The 21,604-nt window shown below is 40.7% G+C and overlaps 2 protein-coding genes across 4 annotated transcripts in view; one reads left to right on the top strand and one right to left on the bottom strand.

Annotated features, from left to right (window-relative positions):
• myo1ca (myosin Ic, paralog a) lies at positions 1-19,927 on the bottom strand. Of its 2 annotated transcripts, XM_058627784.1 has the most exons (34): positions 19,841-19,927; positions 17,722-17,828; positions 13,986-14,186; positions 10,725-10,883; positions 10,519-10,634; positions 9,947-10,145; positions 9,432-9,512; positions 9,172-9,351; positions 8,647-8,745; positions 8,102-8,215; positions 7,925-7,996; positions 7,539-7,658; positions 7,378-7,460; positions 7,184-7,289; positions 7,009-7,089; positions 6,832-6,923; positions 6,327-6,421; positions 6,202-6,248; positions 6,028-6,108; positions 5,444-5,549; positions 4,913-5,030; positions 4,706-4,819; positions 4,489-4,565; positions 3,726-3,794; positions 3,439-3,523; positions 3,188-3,347; positions 2,998-3,081; positions 2,139-2,232; positions 1,993-2,048; positions 1,672-1,807; positions 1,474-1,544; positions 1,293-1,390; positions 1,093-1,192; positions 1-387 (listed from the first exon to the last, which is right to left on the bottom strand). In XM_058627784.1, the coding sequence occupies exons 3-34, from the start codon at positions 14,001-14,003 to the stop codon at positions 361-363; spliced, it is 3,138 nt and encodes a 1,045-aa protein (XP_058483767.1). In that variant the 5' UTR covers positions 14,004-14,186; positions 17,722-17,828; positions 19,841-19,927; the 3' UTR covers positions 1-360. The 2 variants fall into 2 exon arrangements, with proteins under 2 accessions (XP_058483767.1, XP_058483768.1); XM_058627785.1 differs by lacking the exons at positions 17,722-17,828; positions 19,841-19,927 and adding an exon at positions 14,364-14,498.
• The window catches only part of arhgap35b (Rho GTPase activating protein 35b), an 11,942-nt gene continuing 10,180 nt past the window's right edge, over positions 19,843-21,604 (top strand). Inside the window, exon 1 of one of the 2 annotated variants that reach the window (XM_058627783.1) lies at positions 19,843-19,973. The gene's annotated coding sequence lies outside the window, so the exon portion shown is untranslated. Of the gene's footprint in view, positions 19,989-21,604 lie in introns of both variants that reach the window. The other variant, XM_058627782.1, reaches the window with a different exon arrangement.

Genomic DNA, 21,604 nt, shown 5'->3' on the forward strand with positions numbered 1-21,604 from the left:
TACAGTGTTTTACATCAGACTTTTATTTTTTGGTATTTGATAGATAAATATATTTGTGTGTGACTGACAATAAAGCATTTGAAACGGCGATGACTTCATGGTATGATTTCCTTACTTTAAAAAAGATCATTGCAACAGTGAGCATTGACACTCTGATAATAATGAGGATATACTGTGTGTATATATATATATATATATATATATACACTGTGTAGTGATAGAGGATCTTCTTTATGTTGAGCGTGTTGCGTGTGTTTGCAGTCAGCTGCAAACTACCAAATAGCACCGATGACGTCTGCGCGACGATCCTCCATTTAGCTCAAAGTGTTGCTGTTTGTGTGGCTGCATTTTTCTGTTTCTTCATGTGGAGTTGGTGCGAGGAACAGTCTGCAGAGTGAAATCAGACATGATTAGGCTGTAATGTCTTACACAGAGCATTTAGGCTGCTTTTTTTCCATTGCTACGTTAAAACGTATATACAGAGGCTATACAAACAGAGTGTCTTATACCCCTTTTTTTTGTTTTGTTAGTACAACCAGACATTTTTTTCTTAATTTCCACCAACTATGTAATCACACCTAAGAAGTAAGTACTGAAATTTGTGAAATTTGGAAATACATCCCTTGTTTGGTTCTTTTTATGAACAAAAATGAAAGAAAAAATGCCTATTTTATGACTTCTGCACAATTATGTGATATAAAATTACTCATAATTTTGACTCAACAACACATAAAAAGACGAAAAAAGACATTTTATAAAGCCTGAAAATGTGACCTATAATAATGTGACACCCCCCCAGATCGGTGCCCTTAGTGTATGAGTAATAAGGCTTAATATCAGAGCATCAATATCATTTTTTTTATTTAAAAACTTTGTGGGCAACCCTCATTTTCAGTGATGCCAAGAATAAACATGATAAGACAACTTTTCCATATTCAGTCCTTACACGAGGAACCTAAACCAAAGATGGACCAAAGATGTAATATGTGAAGGTCATTTTCCAATTAAAGCTTTAAAGTTAAATATCTGATTATTTCACCTCTCTGTGAGAAAGCACCATCACATGACATTCCAACATTCCAACTGACTCACCACCAGCAGATGTCCTCGCCTGCCTTTTGACACCTTCATCTCTGTGCCTCTGACAAAATCAATGATTCCTTCTTTGCCACGAGCCATGGCAAACCTAATGCTGCACGACGCACAGGAGGGAACAAATAAAGTCGGGACATGAAATACACACAGAATAGAACTCTCTGGAGCTACTTGAGGAGCAGCCAGGCTGGACTTACCTGCCAGGGTTGATGTTGACATAGTCCATCTTGTCGGCCAACATGGCTAGTTTTGTCACCAGCTCAATCACGTTGTTGCACTGCAGCACAGCATCACCCTGAGGTACACAGAGCTGGATTCAGAGTGGCTGTACTGTACAGCTGTATATCTAACAGTCATGACTGCTGTGTCCTACTGTACCTTCTGTTTACTGTCGGCGGTGGGCATGTGCAGAACAAACATCCCGTCGCTGAGTGAGCTCAGAGAGATGCCTGTTTAAAGATAAAAATATGAAGGGGTTTAGATTAACTGAACTAAAGAAAACAAAATCTAAGTATTTCATACACTTAAACTAATAAACTAATGGGGCGGTCACACACAGCCACCTCTTTGATCTACCTCTAAGAGCTATGTAGTCGATCTTCTGCTTGATCTTGGTCCGGTCCACCAGCACAGCAAAGGAGTTTGTGAGGAGCAGCTGGCGAGGTCGAGGCTTGAAGCCCCTTCTGTCGTACTTTATGACTGATGCACCGTACTGAGGAGCACAGGGATGCACATTACTGTCAGGCTAGAGATGGGATATTACCAAACATTGCAATAAAAAAGTATCCACAATAAGTTAATTGTGTTGAATTTCAGTATTTTGAAAGCTTGCAAGTACGAAATAAATATAAATAAATACAATGTTGCAATAATATCACCAATTATTCTGTTCTGTACCTGCACTTTCTCACTTCCGAGAGTCTGGGTGACTTTGAGATTGATTTGTTCACGTTCTGTTGGAAGGCAATGGGAAAGTTAACGTTATATCGGTACATCTAGAGCACGGATGTACAGATGTAATCCATGTGCATTTGAACACATACCAAGCCGAGAGTCCAAAAACAGCCTGCCAACACTCTGAGGGTAGCTGTCTTTCTGATCTTTGAAGATTTCACTGGCTACAACCTTCTGTACCATCTACAGCAAAGAGGAACAATAAAGCAAACATTAAAATGTGACGGTTGCAAGGTGCACATTTCAAGCATTTTTCATTCTTCAATTCTTTTGATAATTTTGGCTGTGTTCATGTATATGAATATGAATTTTGGCAAGATTGTTTATTTTTATTTGATCTTATTTCTAGCTCAGCTCATACACTGTGAACAAACAAGTGTTACACACATACCATTGAGCGCCAAAAATGTCCCATTGAAACCCATTCAAAAAAAATCTCACTTCAATTCAAGCATAGTACATGCATTTTATTATATGGGGTGTCAATCTGGGCTCGGAATTTATCACTTTTCCTACTTACAGATTGCGCTATTTTTGTCCATATTCTGCATATGAAGAAAAAAAACATGCTATTTCCACTAGATGGCATTGTCACAAGTGTTGCTTCTAATCATTGACATCCCAGGCTGTACACACAGAAAAATGTACTTTGCATGTAAGTACATTGAAAATAATTTATACTTTTTGTTTTGTTTTGGGGGTTTTTCACCTAAAAACATGGCGGCATCATGACAAAAACCTGGCATTTAAAGGGTGAACATCTTTAAAAATTAATTTGTATTTGATATCAATAATCAGATCAGATGTAGGTGAAAAAAAGTAGAATAATAGTAGAATACAATAATAATATAACAATTTTTTGTAGCTAGCTTTTAAAAAGGGCAAATTTTTTGTGCTTAGCATTAAAAAAAAAATAATAATAATTAAAGGCTTTGGCAGTTCATGTACCTGTTTCTTCCATTCAGCCTGGACCCTCCTACAATACTTCATGACCATGTTTCTCATGTGCAGCTTTCGCAGGTGCTCGGAGGCCTGTTGGGTGGAAATGACAAGGCAGAGTTTGCATAACTAAACTCTTAATGTAAGAGTAAGAGGCAGGACAACGATGTTCTGTGTGTGTGTGAGCGCTGTTTTCTACTTCTACGAGGGAGGGAGGAGGTGTCGGCCAGCTTTTGTCCAAAACATTCGCGGGCAGGTTGTTACGTAGGTTCTTCAGGAAGGAGTAGCGAACATGATCCAGGAAATACTCGTTCTCGGGGCAGTATTCCTCATGACGGTAGATGAAGCCTTTTATGAACCTGGTATCAGAGAAAAGTAACCACACATGTCAAATGCAGTTTAAGGAAAGTACATCAAAAAACAAAACGCAAGAAAGAATCAGTCAAGCACCTGCGGATTAACTCGGCAGCCTGTCGACGTCGCTTAGCCCTCCTGCGTGCTTTCATCCCTCGCCACCCAGACTGGATCACTATCACTATACATACACATACATACATAAAATAACACTGAGATAACATACCAAGCCAAAGAGAACATCCCATGGTTAGTATAGCATAGTTTGGTGAAACAGACTAATTAAAAAACACACACTACATGGTGAAGTGTTACTTTAACTTTAAAGCTGTAGTGCGCAACCTTTAAATATAAACAATATAATGACATTTGAATGCTCTGACCTGCACGTCTGATGCGTTGGTACTTGGCTCTCTCCCTGTAGCCTCTCCAAGATGTCTGCAGAGTCAGTGCTGCATGGAAACAAAGAATGAAAGACTGAACCTGCAGTGTAGGCCACCAGGACAGGAACTGATTTCTACTTCAGTGTAGGATGTAATAAACCCACGGATTTAATATAACGTGCTTTATCAGGTTGTAAGTTGTGTCTTCTTCTTTAACACGAGGTGAGTGTCTGAACCGTTCTCCTGTTTTCCCTGAACCCTCCCTTACATGTTATACTGTATATCTGCTTCTTCTGTCTCTACCCATTTTTCCTTTCACCCAAACCGGTTGAGGCAGATGGCCGCACAATTTTGAGTCTTTCTTTCTGTTCAAATGGAGTTTTTTTCTCTCCACTGATACCTAGTGTTTGCTCATTGTGTGAACGGTCGGGTTTCTCTTCTCTTATTGTAAAGGCTTCTGCCTTAACTTATACAGTGCCTTGAGATAATGTATGTTGAGATTTGGCACAATGCAAATAAAACTGAAATTGAATTGAATTCAACAGAGAAACGAACAAAGAAAGGCCTTCAAGAACCCAGACCTTTTTGCTGTGAGGCAACCGTGCTAGCCACTACTCTGCCAAGTGACCTTCTTATTTTAATAATAACCATAACCTATGTAGTGTATCATCTAGTAAAGGCTTTAGTTTCTGAGGTAGATACAACGATATGTTATACATTGATTCCCTATGACAGTCATTTGAGATATACCACTGATACTCACCTATCTCTGGCTTTTTTTCTTCTAGTTTATCCTCAGTCATGAAGAGAGTTTTGGGGAAACGGATGAATATTTTTGATCTGCCGAAAGACGACAAAAAAAGTGAGGTGAGCACAAAATGGTGACACCGCAACCATGCACGGGATGTTCTCTCAATCTCTCACTGTAACGTTAAATCTTGTCACTTTGCTTTCTCTCTCTCTGTTCATCAATACATCACCTGCCCAATTTGTACTCCTCAGGTTTGTAGCCCAGGTGGTTGACCAGTGTGGACACACCGTCATCTAGTCTCCCATGCCAGTTGGGCCACGTCTCAGGACACAGCGGCTTATACCTAAAGGAATTTTTATAGATAATCGTAATAACACAGGGTTAATAGAATGCACGATCACTGAGGATGTAAGTATTTGCAGGTAAAGTCAGTCACCTCTGCAGGAAGGCTTCAAATCGACGTCGATAGGCAAAGCCCGCTCTCCTGACCCGCAGGTTTTCCATCAGGCCCAGGTACTTCACCTGGTGTCTCACCAGAACTTCATCAAACCTTTCTGCAAGTACAATTATTATTCACTGCTACAGAAGAAATGGCTACACATACACACTCATCTGTGTCATAATCTTATCTGGAGGCGTTTATTATAAAAAACATCTGTAGGAAATGTTGAGCTTTATTAACAGGAAGATAAACCCCTGACAGTATTATTATCATTCAAGTAGAACTCACTTAAATTCATTTATAAGTAACTTCTCTCAAATGGATGTAATTATGCAGTGTTCAATATACTGTGACTAAGTTATACTCATAAATGTGTGGATACGTTTTATTATGATTACTTATTGTATGAACTATTTCCCCCTTTTATTCCTTGCTCTTTATTTAGCATCTGGGCCTGATCATAAAAAGAAGCTCTTGACAGTAAAAGGACGGTAACACACAGTACAACCAATGAAATAAGCCAACCTGACTGCTTGACATCATTAGGTTTGATGCAGCGCACGTAGGACGGCTCTTTGGACATGAGGATCTCCATGAGTTTCATCAAGCTGTTTTTAAACTGCGTGGCGGCCTGCGTGCAACAAAAAGAAACAGGCAAACATAGATTTTTCTGAAAATGTTTGTGTACATTGTTGTGTATGTTTTTGAGAGGAAGTGAGAGAGGAAGAGAAAACAGGAGTGAACGCTTGTCGAAAGGTTTCATATGTGTCTGTATTTCCATAGATAGATAGATAGATAGATAGATAGATGGATAGATAGACAGATAGACAGATAGATAGATAGATAGATAGAAGCTAGCTAGATAACTAGCTAGCTAGCGAGCTTTGGAACTGACATGGTGTTACGTTAATGTTGTCCATTGTTATTACTAAGCTAGAAATTGCATTAGAAATAAGATGGTACCACAATATTACCTCCATATTAAAAAATATATTACATTTACACAATTTCTTCTTGTACCGTGCTGTAAAGTGCTACCCATGAAACCCTCTCAAAGCCCGTGTTACGTTTGTATTCCTCCCTCGTAAAACAAAGATTTTGTGTCGTACCATCTCAGGACGTTTCTGGTCCATCACCTCCTCTTTGCGGAAGCACTGTCTCAGTATGTGGTTGTCTGACTGGCACATGACCTGAACAGAGACCAAACCACACAGTCCCATATCGTCACACCACTACCCATTTGACACGAAACAAAGATGTGAGACTTTTTCCACTGTACTCGCCTCTTTCAGGTTCCTGTTCAGCAAATCGTTGTTTTTCTCCAGGAAACCTGAAAGAGACCACATGAGACAGTTGTGGGTCATGCTCTGTCACACATGTCACCTCTTTATATGAGTTTACAGCTCACCGTTGACATTGTAGTTGACCTCTCCAGCATAATGCAGTAGCCGGAATTCCTCCCGACTCATCACCCTGCGAGTTTTCCCATTTGCCAACTTGTGACTGAAAAACATACGCACTTATTGTGACGTGCAACCGTACACAGCTCTGTAAACGTTATTTATTACTTACTTATTGTCTGTTACATATGTTTTCAATGTGGCTATGTTGGTATGTTTGTTTTATTATACTTTTGTTTTTTCATTTATAAAGCTAAAAGTTTTTTTTTTTTTAACTTTCTGTTTAATTGTTTATTTGTATTTAAGATGAGCCAATATGATATTCAGCATCTGTCCAATCCCTTGATCCCTTGAACGTTTAATATCTTGTTTACGGAAAAAAAAAACAAAGCAGATGAGTGCAATTTTGTCAGTAGACACTCAAGGCTATATATTGGTTGCAGTGTCAATATCGTTTTCATTATTATTTGTAGAGGAGATCTAGGTCACATAGTATCATCAGATGACGCTTACGTGACAAAATGGGGATGTCCGCCCAGCGTGTCCTCCAGTTTCTCTAAAAAGGAGACGTCACAAGTCTCTCCAGGTCTCAGACACTCCTCATCCTGAAAGACAGTGACAGCGTTGAACACAAAACACAGAAAGAATCCGATACAGAGACAAATATAAACCACAGGTTGCCATTTGTACCAGAATGGAGATGATGCCTTTGTGTTTCTCTTCGATAAGGTCACAAATGATCTTGTTGTCAAAGTACTGCACCGTTTCCCACTGGAAATAGTGAGAAACATCAGAAGGAAGAATTGTATGAGTGTCTGATGTTGAAAACACAAATCACAATAAGCAAACCAACAAATGGACGCACTTCAATTCCTTCTGTCTCATACTCCTCCTGCTCAGATCTCAGGGTGAGCTCAATGAAGAGCTGCTGCAGCTTCTCGTTGCAGTAGTTGATGCAGAACTGCTCAAAGCTGTGGGAGGAAAAAGAAGAGGGAGATTAAAATCAAATGCATTTCAGATTTACGAGCAAAAGCCACAAAAGAAATCAACATACTGTACCTATTGTGTTGTAGGACTTCAAAGCCGTATATATCAAGGAGTCCAATAACCGAGGAAGCCTTATTGCTGTTGTAGATTTCATCCTACGGGACATGAAACACACGTGTGACGAATAAAATATCTTCTAACTGAATTGAAAATAAACTGAGCTGCTTCTGCACCTTCAGAGCCAGCGACTGGTTGATCTTCTCCACCAGCCAAGTGAACGTGCGACCATACACAGCCTTGGCTAAGGCGTCACGGGAAGACATCGCCTGCTCAAAATTCAGTGGGGTGATCATCTGTGACGCACAATGAACAACACAAGATTATAAAAATGACAACCAATGTGCAAATTATCTTTATTAAAAATGATTATTAGTTGTGTTGTTGACAGTTTAGATGCTTTTGTAATGATGTGAATTCTTTCTTTACTTTATTTATTTATCTCTCCTTATCCGGTTTGATGATATGACTTGATGCCATGTATAATAACAAAAAAAAAACAACAACAACAACAAGCAAAACCAGCTGTAAACACATGAAACAGGGACAAAAACACGGTCACCTCCTCTCCTTTGGCCGTGAGTTTCTTGTGAGTGAGTGCGTCCCCCAGAGCCGAGCCATCGACACCCAGCAGCTGGAAAACAACAAAAACACCCGCACATCTGTGAAGAGCTAATGCCTTAATGTGACTGTTTGTGCACATTTGAGCACGTAGAAATACCAGTGGGACTGTTCTGACCTTTGCGAGATTGGTTATCTGGGTCTCAGTGGTGATATAAGTTTCTCCTTCCTCCCCTTCTCCAAACTGAGTGTTTCCCAGATGGAGAACACCGGCGGTGATATTCAGCAATTTCTAAGTTCAGACCCATTAAAAAAAAAAGAGTTAACATCGACCTCATAAAGGAATGTGTCTCGTTAACTTTATAAAAGTCTGGAAGTTATTACCGGAGTTGCTCTGTTAATGAGACTATAATAATTAAAACACAGTGAATATTAAAAAAGTAAACTCTGGATATGAGAGGACATAAAACCTGCTAAGTTAGTGTAAACAATTCAGGATTTAAAGCCTAGAAACTCTGTTATTAAAAAACTTGGATTAAATATGACTAATGACTGCTACAGCAGGCTTGATTCAATGTTGGTGCCCTGTACATCTATTATTTTCTTAAGTTTGTCCATCTGCTGCGACATGAGTCCAGAATATTCTGTTGATTTTACTACTGAAAAGACAAAATGACCTTTTGCAAAAACACTGTCACACTGTTGATTGTGACTGTTACTGACCTGCACTTCTTCGTCAGTGAAGCCAATAACAGACAGGGCCTTCATCACGGCTTTCCAATTATTCTTGTCGCTGATGGAGCTGACTCTGGGACAGTTGCCCTGAACAAGACAATCAAAGGTTACACACACACTAACTGGTTTTTATATCTTAGTGAGGACACATCATAGTATATAATGCATTCCCTATCCCCTTACCCTAACCTTAACCATCACAACTTAGTGCCTAAACCCAATTCTAAAAGGGATACTTGAGTAAAAGTGCAATTATCTTACTAGAAAATGACTTGGGTAGAAGTTGAAGTGACTTTTTATAATATTACATATAATATTATGATATTAAAACAGCTCATCAGGACTAGAAAAGCTCTATAGACCATTACCAACTCTTCTTCTTCTGATTTTATTTGTAGTAACAAAGACATTTCGAAATGTAGTGGAGTAAAAGTTGCTCAAAATATCAATAGAGCGAAGTACAGATACATACATTTTGTACTTAAACCAGATCTGAATCCTGAAAAGACACACCTTCACCAGATAGTGGTAGTTCTGTGGGTTTCTCTCCAGGTCCAGTTCGTTGAGCAGGTTGTCATCCCCTCCATCCAGAAGCTGATAGAAGATGTGGAAGTTCCTCTCACCGTGGTTCTGGTGAACGACACGAGATTTCTCCAGCAGGTAATTCAGGATGTGACCACCCACTGGCGCCCCCTTGAACGGATTACAGAAATAGATAAGATGTAGGTCGTTGTACTTATACAATTAATGTTGTGAGAAGAGTAGGTGTTTACCCTAAAGTCAAACTGGACATCCATGTATTTCCCAAAGCGACTGGAGTTGTCGTTCCTCAGTGTTTTGGCGTTGCCAAACGCCTATTACGAAGTAGAGGACCCACAATATTTCAAAGAGGAAGTGAAATAAAGGGAAAATGACAAAATGACCAAATTGACCAATGAAGAGAAATCCTTTGAAATGATGTCAGAACAGTCAGATAACAACATACATTCCATTGTGACAAGATCATTTAAGGTCCGGTGTGTAAGAACTCTCACTCCCTTCCTTGCATCATGCAACTACGGTGGCCTTTGCAGACCAGATTGGATGTAATTCTTCTTTGTTTAAACATGAAACGCAGTTTTGTCTGTAAAGCAAGGCCCTTGTTTAAAGCTACAAAAGGCTTAATATAAAGGCTGTGAAAACCACTTGCTTTTATTATAACCTTATACAAAAATAATAAACCGTGTTAACTGTTTCACACTAGACATTTAAGTTACTTGCGGTTTTTCTAGTTTGAAAGGATAAATACCTCCAGAACAGGGTTGGATTGCAGCAAGCGATCGCCAAGTGCAGCCATGCGATCATTGGTGGGGCAGGTGACGGCATAGTAGAGCAGGATCTTCTTGGAGGCCTCTGTTTTACCTGCTCCACTCTCACCTGATATGAGAATACACTGGTCTCTCCTCTCGGTCCGCATCGCTCGATACGTGTTGTCTGACAAAGCGTAGCTAAGGAGAAAAGTGCATCACATGCTCAAAATCCTCAGCTTATCTCTTTTAAAAAAAGGAATATTTACTGTGCGTCGATGAACTTGAGATCCACATTTATATTTGACATACTTTGTACATAATCACTTGCATAAATGAGCCACAGTATTTTGTTCAAAACATTACACAAATGTACACAAGTGACTAAATTATGTGGAGGATAAACAGGTAGTTTGAAGAAGAGTTGCAGAGTTTGCATGAGCATTTTAAAAAAACATTATTAAATATGAATATTTCTATGAGATCAGTTGATAAATTGATGCAAAAGAAAACAACAACCTTTCTATACATTCATTGTGTCTGTTTAGTGATATAGGACAACAATGCAACTTACATGTGAGGCGATATCTCGTAGAAGCTGACGCCTCTGTAGCGCTCCATCTGCGGCCTGGAGTAAATCTCCAGCTCTTTGTACGGATTCACCGACACCAACACCGAGCCAATGTACGTCTGTGCCAAAACATAAGAGCATTCAAATGTGTCTCACCATGCCGTCAGAAGTTTGGGGTGGGAATTACGAGGACAAGGTGGCTTCATTACATAGATGAGGTTTTCTTTGAAGCGCCGTCGAAGGTTCTCTATGAAGGCTGCCTCGCTGTTGTAGTTCTCCAGCAAGACAAAGTCCTGCACCCCGACTCTGTCCCGAGCAGTCAGGGCGCTCTCCATCACCAGACGCACTCTCCCCTGAACATCCACCTCCTGTAAGGAAGACAGAGAAGATGAGACATCGTCAACACATCCAAGAGTCTATTATTCAGTTAAATGTACAGTGTGTATTATTAAAGTGGAGTTATTTTCAATCTTACTTTTGTGTAAGTGTACAACCACCTGATTGTACAATAGCCCACAATAATGCAGTTGATTTATAATAAAATAAACAGAAGAGTGACATTACAGAGAGTCGGAGTCTGGATTTTAAGAGGGGAAGGGAGTCACAATGGACAAACTAAATATCTACACTAACTGATGTATTTGTAATTGTGTGTATTAGTAATAAACTAGTGAAAGGTTGATTTGATCTAGGAATTTTCAAGTCAGAAAGCATAAAGCTGATTCTGAGAGACGTTCACATACCCTCCTATACAACAACAACAACAACAAAAAGAATGGCCCAGAAAAACAACAATTTCTCAGTGTCACGATACACTTCTGTGATTCTACAATGTACAGAACCCTGGACCATAATCTACATCCCCAGAAAATGTCAACCAAATCTACAAACAATCAAAACCAAGAGGGAAATGATGTTTCTTGGTAAATCTGAGACTCAAATAAATGTAGCTACACATCTGACAAGCAGGGGGCGCAAACGTTCTATACTCCCAATTTAACTGACGCACATTCTTATTCACCCAGTTTTGGGGAAAAAAAAATAGGCATCTGATGTTTCGGATTACAACAAATGAGACATATAAACGTTACAAGACAGGATGTATTTGTGGAGCAGCACAAATGTGTGTTAGAAAATGATCTGAGCAGCATGAGCACAACAGCCCACTGTAAAAACACAAAGTAAGAACAGCTCCACTCAGTCCTGCCAAGATAAGACAATGGAGACATTTAAGGCTCCCAAATGATAAACAGACACGATAGACGCGTGAAAGTGAGATGTTGAATTATGATGAACGTGTGCACGGTACACACAGTATCACGCCGCATCACCAGACGAGGCGAGGAAAGTGTGTGCACGTGTCATTGCAGAGAGAAAGTAAGCAGCAGAGTGGAATTCACCGACGGTAAACGTCAAGCAGATCAAAGCGGAGATGAAAATGTTGCATGATTTCAGTCGTCAATTCTCTCTGGTGATAAATATCAGGAAATCAAGGCATCGCACCCCAGCCAAACCAGCTGCACCGTCTCTCCATGAGCAAATTTGAGAAAACCCTTTGCTGGGTTGGTTTGTGCATGCATTAAACAACATGCAAGAAGTGGAACAAAGGGGGGCCAAACTTCTGTTATTCTTGAATGCAAGGATGTCTCAAGGGCGTCATTTGGCTGGTCCACGCTAACAGAAGGTCATTATCTCCGAGCACTAGGTTCAGGAAACCCCTTCAAAAAGAAAAAAAAACAAAAACCAAGAGGACAACAGTGGACGACAGCCAAGAGGAGAGTGAGAGCAAAGGAAAAGCCACTGGACTCTGGGCTTCACCTTGGAGTATTGTTCTCCCACTCGTGCAGGTGGCCTTTTCAACACACAGTCATCACACTTTACAGTCACATTTTCCGAAGGACGCTACACAAGAAATGTGAGGGTCAGGTTTGGGGCAGGTGTTCGGTGGACCACCCATTTCTATTCTTAACGCCGCCATTTCTTGAACCCGGAAACTAGGGAGTGCTCACTCTCACTAGAGCTGTTGTGTGAGTGTATCGCGATATATGATTCCGGAAATACTTTTGCAATATCTGATATAAGCAAACCCAGGTGCACGACCTGGTTGGAACAAGGGCCATTCTGCATGGATTGTGCATGTTCTCCCCGTGTGTGCGTGAGTTTCTCCGGGTTTGGTTTCCCTCCCGCCGTCCAAAAACATGCAGATGTGGAGATTAGACCAATTGGACACTCTAAATGGACTGTGTGTGAGTGAATGGACTGGTGATCTGTCCATTCTGCCCCCACCTTTCACCCCATGTTCGCTGGGATTGGCACCAGTGCCCCCCCGCGACCCTCATGTGGAGGATAAAGCGGCAGAAGATAAGTGAGTGAGTGATAGTATCATATCTTAACATGGGCTTACACATTATTATGTAGTTTAGAAAACACCACCATGTGTTTTCAGCATAAACATGAACCTTTCCTGGTTGATGAGACTCCTTTGGTCTGAATCTTTCATTCCATCTCGCATCTCTTGTGTTAATCTGTGCTGGTATTACTGGGGCAGCTGTGTGGACAGTGTGTCAACATGAAACATTTCCAATTTGTGTAATGATCTTGTTATGCTAACTTGTTTTTCTGAGTCAGAAAAGCAGCATCAATTGTTGGACTCTCCAAACAACAAAACACTGTTTCTTCTCATGACTGAAAAAAAAACCACAGTGAACACTGTTTTTCATCTCACTGGTCATGTGTTCCGTTTTTTTTTTTTACTTTTATCCCAGGAATTCTATCACCATAGCAAGTAGAGGCATCATCCAAAACACCAAAAGAAGTAAACACTGCAGTTGCTTGGTTCGAGTTTGAAATAAAATACTTTTGAGAGACACCTTCAGCAGAGATATCCTTAGGGCTGCAGATCCTGGATTGGGATTTAACCACCACCGTGCAGCGCTACAGCTTTTCTGACCCGAGGCTAGCTCATTTGAGCAGGACTGACACCATGCGTGTAAAGCTTTAGGTGGATTTTGGCACCAAGTACAAGGTAGATCCAGTTAAAGCTTCAGGTCTGAAGGAGCAGCATGCAACGACAACCAGCGAGGAGGCGAAACGAACAGTGGGACTTGGCTCCAGGCCCCCATGACTAAGCTGCACTGGGACGACTCTATTCGGATTGTCTTCCTTATAAGGCGAGCCCTTCCACTCTGTCCCAGGGCGAACTGCAATGGTACCACAGCTGGCTCCCTATACCACTGATGTCCCTGTAATGAACATGATGGAAAACTACCAAGTTTACCCTCGTTGTACTGCTGGAGTTAAAGCTTACACTAAAACCAAAATACTCCCTGACTCACACTGCCACAGGAAAATGGAAAAAAAAAAAAACATCTCAAAGTGACTCATTGTTTTGCTTTTCTCTCCAGGAGAGAGACAAAGAACTGTGCTTCACTGTACGCGATTATACACACAAAACACAACAAAACTCTTACCCTGCCTTGGTACCTCATCCTGTCCTGCTGTTGCTGCAAAAAGACTGAACTTGTGATCCCCCTTTTGGCTGGTGCCGCCCCTCCTGTGTCAGAGAGACTCCTCAACTGTGACTTCTCATCCACCTTTTGCCCATGGGCGACAGCTGAAGGCAACTTTCAGTCACTTTCTCTCAGCCTCTTCTCTCCACGTCTTCCCTCGTCCTGTGAGGACAAAACACACACACACACACACACACACTCAGGCCAAACAGCTCCTCTTCTTTATACCTTCACTTCATCTCTGCTTTGACAGATCAAAATAAAGGTCTTCCTCTGCACAAGCCCCTCTCCTTCCCTCTCATCTATACTGCATGAAACAAGGGCAGGAACTCCACTCACACGTCATACAACTGGAGGGGGAGAAAAAAAAGAAGCAAGGGAAAGTATGCCGTTAGAAAAAAAAAAAAAAAGAGCCAGAAAAACAGAGCTAGGAGGGTTTGGAAAAACTTGCTAAGAGCCTCAATCTACAAACCTGTAATCATGCAACAGCTATATAAAAGGGAAAAAAAAAAATCACATGATGAGATCCAAGTACATTCTTTCTTTCCTTCCCTCCCTTCTTTTTAGTTAGCTCCCTCCCTTTTCTCCCACAAGCTGAGACAGATTCTCAGGGGATGTGAGTTATGGAAGTGTTGCACCAGCGAGACGGTTTGCCCTCAGCCGCTGTGGATGAAATGAAGAGTATGACGTCTCATGATTAGATCTCATCGTTTCAACGTGACAATAATTCAAACTAGACTGTGTTGTTTCGTATATTTTCCTCTCATTTAATGAGTGCAGACAAGGCCACGGCATCTCTGGGAAAGAACAGCGCCCTCGCCTGTTTTTCCATCGCTTCATTTTCCTCTCACCCCATTTCTCCCACTCCGTCTCCTCGCCTCTCTCGCGTTCCCTTGCCAGCATCACCAAACATTCAATACAGAGGAATCTGAATAATGCTACCCAGATGGAGAAAGCCTCCTGCTCTATTTTCTCAATCTCTGGCTGTCACAATGCTGCCCAAGGGAAGGAGGAAAAAAAAACCCAAACATTATTTCTGTTTCCTCCTTATCAGCCTTGCATGTGTGTTTTGTAAACAGACGGAGGAGAAGAGACGCTGTCACTGTGGACGAGTCACTCATTTCAATGTCGTTTTCAAGACTTCACAGTCCTTACTTCCTCCATGACCTTAATCAGCAGTGCTTAGGATCGTATTCATTATGTATCCCCAGTGGTTGGATATAATAGGAAAATTGGGGTTAAGTGTAGTGCCCGGGGATACACCCGATCCAGAGATCCAACCCGGAGCCTTTCAATTGGAAGACAACTTGCTCTTCCTCTGAACCAACACCGTCCTACTGAGTCTTTTGAATTCATCGGAGAGGTGGAATGTAAATGTACTCGAGCCATAACCACACACAGGTGTCTCAGATGCAGGCGGGCCTTTTTGATTTACTTATCCAAGACATACCGTGTGCAACCACATGCATCATCTGGGTTCTATAGTGTGTACATACGACGCATAGCAGCATCTGGCAAGATGAGAGATCATACAGAGATCATACAGTTTCAGTGTTCAGGCCATCTTCTTTACCTAAGCTGCATTATTCCCAAGCCGAGTCTTGTTTTTTTCCAATTGGTGTTCCTATCTTTGTTTAGCAGTTCCTGTAGGAAAGATTTCCTTCCTAGCCATTTCCTGATTGTTCAGGATCCTTCATTCATGGGTATTAGCTGGAACGCGATTCTTATCTGAAATACTGTCTGCGACTGTAAGTATGCGCGCAGGAAAGTCAGTGGGCTGTGTTTCATTAGATAGATTCTACAACATACCACAAGTGGAACTAATATTAAAATATGTATGGCAGCTCAGTTGATTTATTTCAACTAACATCTACTCGGGATTCTTTTTTTTTTCAAAAGCAAGACATGCAAGTCTGTGCCTTTTCTCTCTCTGCCTGATTTCAATTTCATATAATTCAATTAAAACTCCAAAACTAATTCTGAGCATGTGAAGTGATGTGGAAGAGATCCTGGCACAGCCCTTCTGTCATAAACGCTCTGCCTGTGTGTGCACAGTGTTCATCACTGGGCTAAAATAACGGCTTTTCCTCATTTTGTATTTAAATGGCCCAGGTTTTCTAATTTAGTGCAATGAAGCACAGAGGAATGATGACTTATTTGGGTGGGGTGGAAAATGGGTTGTTCCTTCTCTCTCTCTCTCTCTCTCTCTCTCTCTCTTCCACTCTTACTCTCTCAGCCTAACACACACACAAACACACACACACACACACTGGTTTCCATGACTTTAGAGGACATAGCATTGACTTACATTCATTTCCTGCAGACTTACTCTAACCTGAATCATAATTACTAGTGGCCCTAACAATGAGCCTAACCTTCACCGAACCCTGACCTCAACGTGTCTTCACTGTAACAACCTACGTTACCGGGACTGGATTTTTCGTCCCCATAATGTGACTGTGTAAACAGATTTAGGTCCCCACAACATAAGGAATACCAGATACACACACACACACACAAACAGATGCTTTTCTTCTGAAGACACTGCAGAGAGAGAGAGAGAGAAAGAGAGAAAGAGAGGGAGAGAGAGGGAGAGACCCGCCCTGAACATACCCATGTCACTTAAATGCTAAATGCCAACCTCATTCTCACACTAACCCTAAAACCGAATCTTAAAAGGTCCAGTGTGTGACACTTAGGAGGGTTAAATGACAGAAATTGAATACAACTATCCATAAATATATGTTAGCTTAAGTTTTCTGCATCTAAGTCTCACCGTTAGTTGTCAAGAATAACCTTTAACCCTGAAGAAAGCCATTGAGGACACTTCAAATCCGTCCGTCCATCTCCTTTCCCCTTTCATCACTGGCTCGTCATGACATACAGTTCATTATGAATGTAATTAAACACAAAAACACATTCAAACGTTAACTCACCTGCAGATTTCCCTGCTGTTCATTATATGCCATATTGCTATAAGATACCATTTCCCTCCTATAGTCCACCTGTGCTGAGCTGCTGCTGCAGAGCCCATCTGCTGCTCCTTTCACCTCACGCTCACCCCGACCACCTCTCATCTCCCAGATCCTCATTACACCACTTGACAAATTGAAAGTGTCAAACAAATCCCTGTAAATCGACTAACTGTTGAAATGCATTTATATTTGGATACTTGGATTGCTTACATTTTCTTTAAAAAAAAAAGAAAGCGTCATATGTGTAGTAGAAGTGGTAAAATTAGGTCAGGTTTTTTTTAAAGTTAAAACGAGGATAAAAATGTCAATCATTTAAGTTCCTTTCCGTAACAAGCATTAGCAAAAGAAATGTGTCCACTCCTCTTCATGTTCTGGGATACAGAAAGGCTTAGGGCTCTTCCTAGTGGTAATAATATCAATTACACTCAACTGGCTCCTGTTACTCAGCTTGATGGGTTGTGATTAAATTTTATCCCCCAGAGTCTGAATGCTAATGACTTTGCCTACTGTTTGACTCTTTTTTTTCCAACTATCACAAACACATGGAAATGCAATTATCTACATTTTCATCGGGTCACTTGCAAAACAATTTGCATGCATGGACAGTGCATTTTGTACTTCACCAACTTCCATTTCTTTCAACGCCACCACCTCATTGTTTGGACTGAAACACAGAAGCAAAACAATTTGCACATTCAAAACAAAAACAAGCAGCAACCTACCTGTTCAGAGCATGAGTTTCTCTTCACCTCCAGCAGCAGCAGCAGCAGCAGCAGCAGCAGTAGTGTGGTTGTAGCCACTGTCACAGACAAAGCTGAAGCTCCTCACCCTGCACATTGACAGCAGCAGTCTAATGTCAGCCTCTTCTAAACACAACACATAACACCAACAACACATGTACTCACCAAACACTTCATATGTTCCCCCAGACTCATTTAAAAAAAAGCTGCAAATATTTCTTTATTTTTAAATCGACTGCATGAACACAGTCTTTTAAGTGAGACTATTTGTGAAGGAACGTTACCTATGAATCCGCTAGAGGGCGACATTTCTAACGTTACAACTTGCTGTAAAAACATAAAAACACAAACAGAGGGAACAATAAAAGAAATAAATGTGGCCCAAGACAAACAATAAAACAATCATAACACACAATAAATATTGAGATAGATAAAGGCCAACATATGTAGTCTACTAAATACGTTAAATGAGTCATAATATCTTATATGTATGACTTAATATCTCACAATAATGAGATACTCTCTCACTTTAGGACTTAGTATCTCATAATAATGAGATCAATTCTTATAATTACTTACTATCTTATTTACGTTTATTTATTTAACCTTTGTTTATACAGCTTATCCCATTGAGACACGGGGTCTCACTTTCAAGAGAGACCTGTCAAGGGCTACAATCCCACTAACCCACAACAATAAAGGAAGTGTCAACATAATTATTATTTTCTCATAATAATGAGATACTTTATCATAATTATGACTTACTATCTTATAATTATGACTTACTATCTCAATACTGGATATGTTCTCATAATTATTATGACTTGCTATCTTATAATTATGACTTATTATCTCATAAAAATAAGATACTTTCTCACAATTATGACTCATTATCTCAATAAGGAGGACTTTCTCATAATTATTACTACCTACTACCTTATCATTTGTACTATGACTTAAATCATAATAGTGAGATACTTTCTCACTATTATGACTTATTCTCTCATATTTATGACTTATTATCTCATAAAAATAAGATACTTTCTCACAATTATGACTTACTATCTCATATTTATGACTTATTATGTCATAAAAACAAGATACTTTCTCACAATTATGACTTACTATCTCATATTTATGACTTATTATCACATAAAAATAAGATACTTTCTCACAATTATGACTTACTATCTCATATTTATGACTCATTATCTCATAAAAATAAGATACTTTCTCACTACCTACTACCTTATCATTTGTACTATGACTTAAATCATATTAGTGAGATACTTTCTCACTATTATGACTTATTATCTCATAAAAATCTCATAATGTTTTTATTTTCCATGGAGGTGAGAGTAATGGATTACTTTGGAGTAACGAAGCCGCAGCAGCAGCAGAAGCAGAATAGTGGACACTGTGTTGAGCTTGTGTTGCAGCAGCAGCAGCAGCAACAACAACAGTAGAGAGAGAAACGCAGCAGCTGCTGCTGCAGTAGTGTGAGGGCGCCGCTGGGTGAGTCCCTCTCTCCGCTGCCTCTGTCTCCACAGCTCCCTTTACCCAAAGAAAAGAAGAGGAGAGCTGCTAGGTCCGAGCAGCAGCAAAGAGGAGGAGGAGAGGGAGGGCCGCCGCCGCCGCCGCCGCCATTATCGGAAAAGCTGGCAGAAATAGCACTTTCACAAACGCAATCTGCTCCCAAATCCAGCCGCACATGAAGGATCCGTGTTGCAGCAGAGGCACATTGGACACAAAGCGGCACGAAGATTGCAACAAACTCTCCTCGCCGTGGTGTTGTGTGCGCGGCCGGCCCAGCGTTATGTAGGCACAACAATGGACAGAATAATTATTGAGGAGGAGAAAAAAAGCAACGTGGTGAACCGAGAGGAAGAGGACTGAGAGGATTTTTTCTGGTTTTTTTTTTACACGCCCGGATTTCTTGTGATGGGCAAACGAACCCCCCTCGTGCAACAAAGACATCGGATTGTTTCATGATTTGGCACATTTAATTCCTCTTTGCTCCCTCCTCCGTGTTAAATCGCAACCTTGTGACAGTAATGCTAAATAAGAAGAGTCCGGGTGTTTGATATTGAAATAACATTACCTCATCGCAGGAGTTGCAGTATTATCGGTATCATCTGAGAATCGGGTCGAAGCAGACTATCACGAATTCTGCGGCTTTTATGTCTGAAGCACGGGCTGCGGCAGCGCCGGCCTGACAGACGCAGCAGGAGAAGGTGAGACATGCCACGGTATGTATGTATGTGTGTGTGTGTGTGTGTGTGTGTGTGTATATATATGTATATTTATATCTCCATGAACGAGAACCCTTCATGCTCTCTCTCTTCCCCCTCTTTATGGGCGTTTTCCCGGTGTAGCTGTGTCTGCGCCTACACCCACAGACACCTGGGTAAATAAATTCCCTTTTTAACACGCCGGGAGAAGGTCTGGTCTGGTCCTGCCCCTGATTTCAGCTCTAATTTCATTCTGTAGACAAACAGCAGCAGGAGCAGCAGCAGCAGCAGGCCTGGCGTGGTCAGCCTCACTCTGTGCACCACTGTGTGCTCACTTTGAATCCTTTTTGACCACAATTTAAGTTAACATCACGTCTTTTTTATGCAAAATGCCTTGAATGTGTGGTGGTGTTTAAAGATGGGACAGTTTGACATGGTTTTTATGCCGATAAACAATATTTGCCAGCTTTCATGGTCAACACTGACGCACAGTTATCTCATCTTTTTGTATATTCAATTCAGTTCATCTTTATTGATCAGGGACAGTGACGTACTGCACATAGACTATATAGCAACTCCTGTCCATTGCTGGGCTTTTCAGAAATAAATAAATAAATAGAGTATCACATGTACTGTAAAAATGACAATAATATAAGACAGTACACGCAGTCATATGACTTTTGACTTATTAAAAGTGGGTACAATCTTGTCTTGTTTTCAGCCTGTTCATGTTCTTGGCTCTTGATGTAAATGACACTTTCATATGAAGAAGTTTAAAGGACAAATCCAGAGTTTCAGACATTCTAGATCTATTTATATTTTGTGTCGGTTTCACAAGTGCATCAATCGTCTTTGTCTTCCTGTAACACTCAAATGCAGAATGCAGACTATGCAGCTCCCTTTCAATTTTCCACTTCAATACTAGCCTATACTAGCCTACTTTTAGGATCCGAATGACCATCGTTATCACAGCATCTCCATGGATTTTGAGTGTGAGCACACCTTCAGTTTGAGCACATGTACAACTTTCCAAATACAATTAGTGGTTCATTCCTGTTTTAGTCAAAAGAGTCTAGACAGAAGGTAGGAACCTTGATAACTTGCTTGAGGTTATTCGAGGAAGTCCACCAGTAAAAACCCAAACACAGAATTTGTCGCTCTGAAAATACAGACATTCAAAATTAACTCCTGGAGAGAAATCGCCACCCTGAGTAAAATGTGAGTATGCATGCATGGAATACTAGAGACTATGACCTATTCTGAAAGGTCTGTTCAGACTAGGACTGTCACTTTTTCCTAAAATCAATCTCCTAAGGAATATTATGTGACACGATAAATCCCCTTGACTCACATACACACTTAAACATGACAGCATTATTTATTAAATTCATAGTTCTTGTCATGTGACGCTGCTCGATACTGTCTGTGGTACAGAACCAGACATACTTTGACACGCCAATTTTTAGTTGTTTGGTCTTGTGAGTCTCCAGTCAGTAGGACAGTTTAGCTTTTCTGATGAGCGAAGAGGGCATTCACAGTGGATCTAAGGCCCATTCAATGTGGTAGGGATTTCAGATGGTGGGATGTGCTTCTAGGCTGTGTATTTTGAACTCAAACAGGATTTTAGGGTTTGA

This window comes from Solea solea, chromosome 4 (assembly GCF_958295425.1).
Source record: "Solea solea chromosome 4, fSolSol10.1, whole genome shotgun sequence".
Lineage (NCBI taxonomy): Eukaryota > Metazoa > Chordata > Actinopteri > Pleuronectiformes > Soleidae > Solea > Solea solea.

Coding starts and splice junctions, on each gene's coding strand:
- myo1ca (XM_058627784.1), bottom strand. Junction 8,216..8,646: donor TCACTGACGAAGAAGTGCAG/GTCAGTAACAGT, acceptor GTCTGAACTTAG/AAATTGCTGAATATCACCGC. Junction 7,090..7,183: donor ATGAGACAGAAGGAATTGAA/GTGCGTCCATTT, acceptor CACTATTTCCAG/TGGGAAACGGTGCAGTACTT.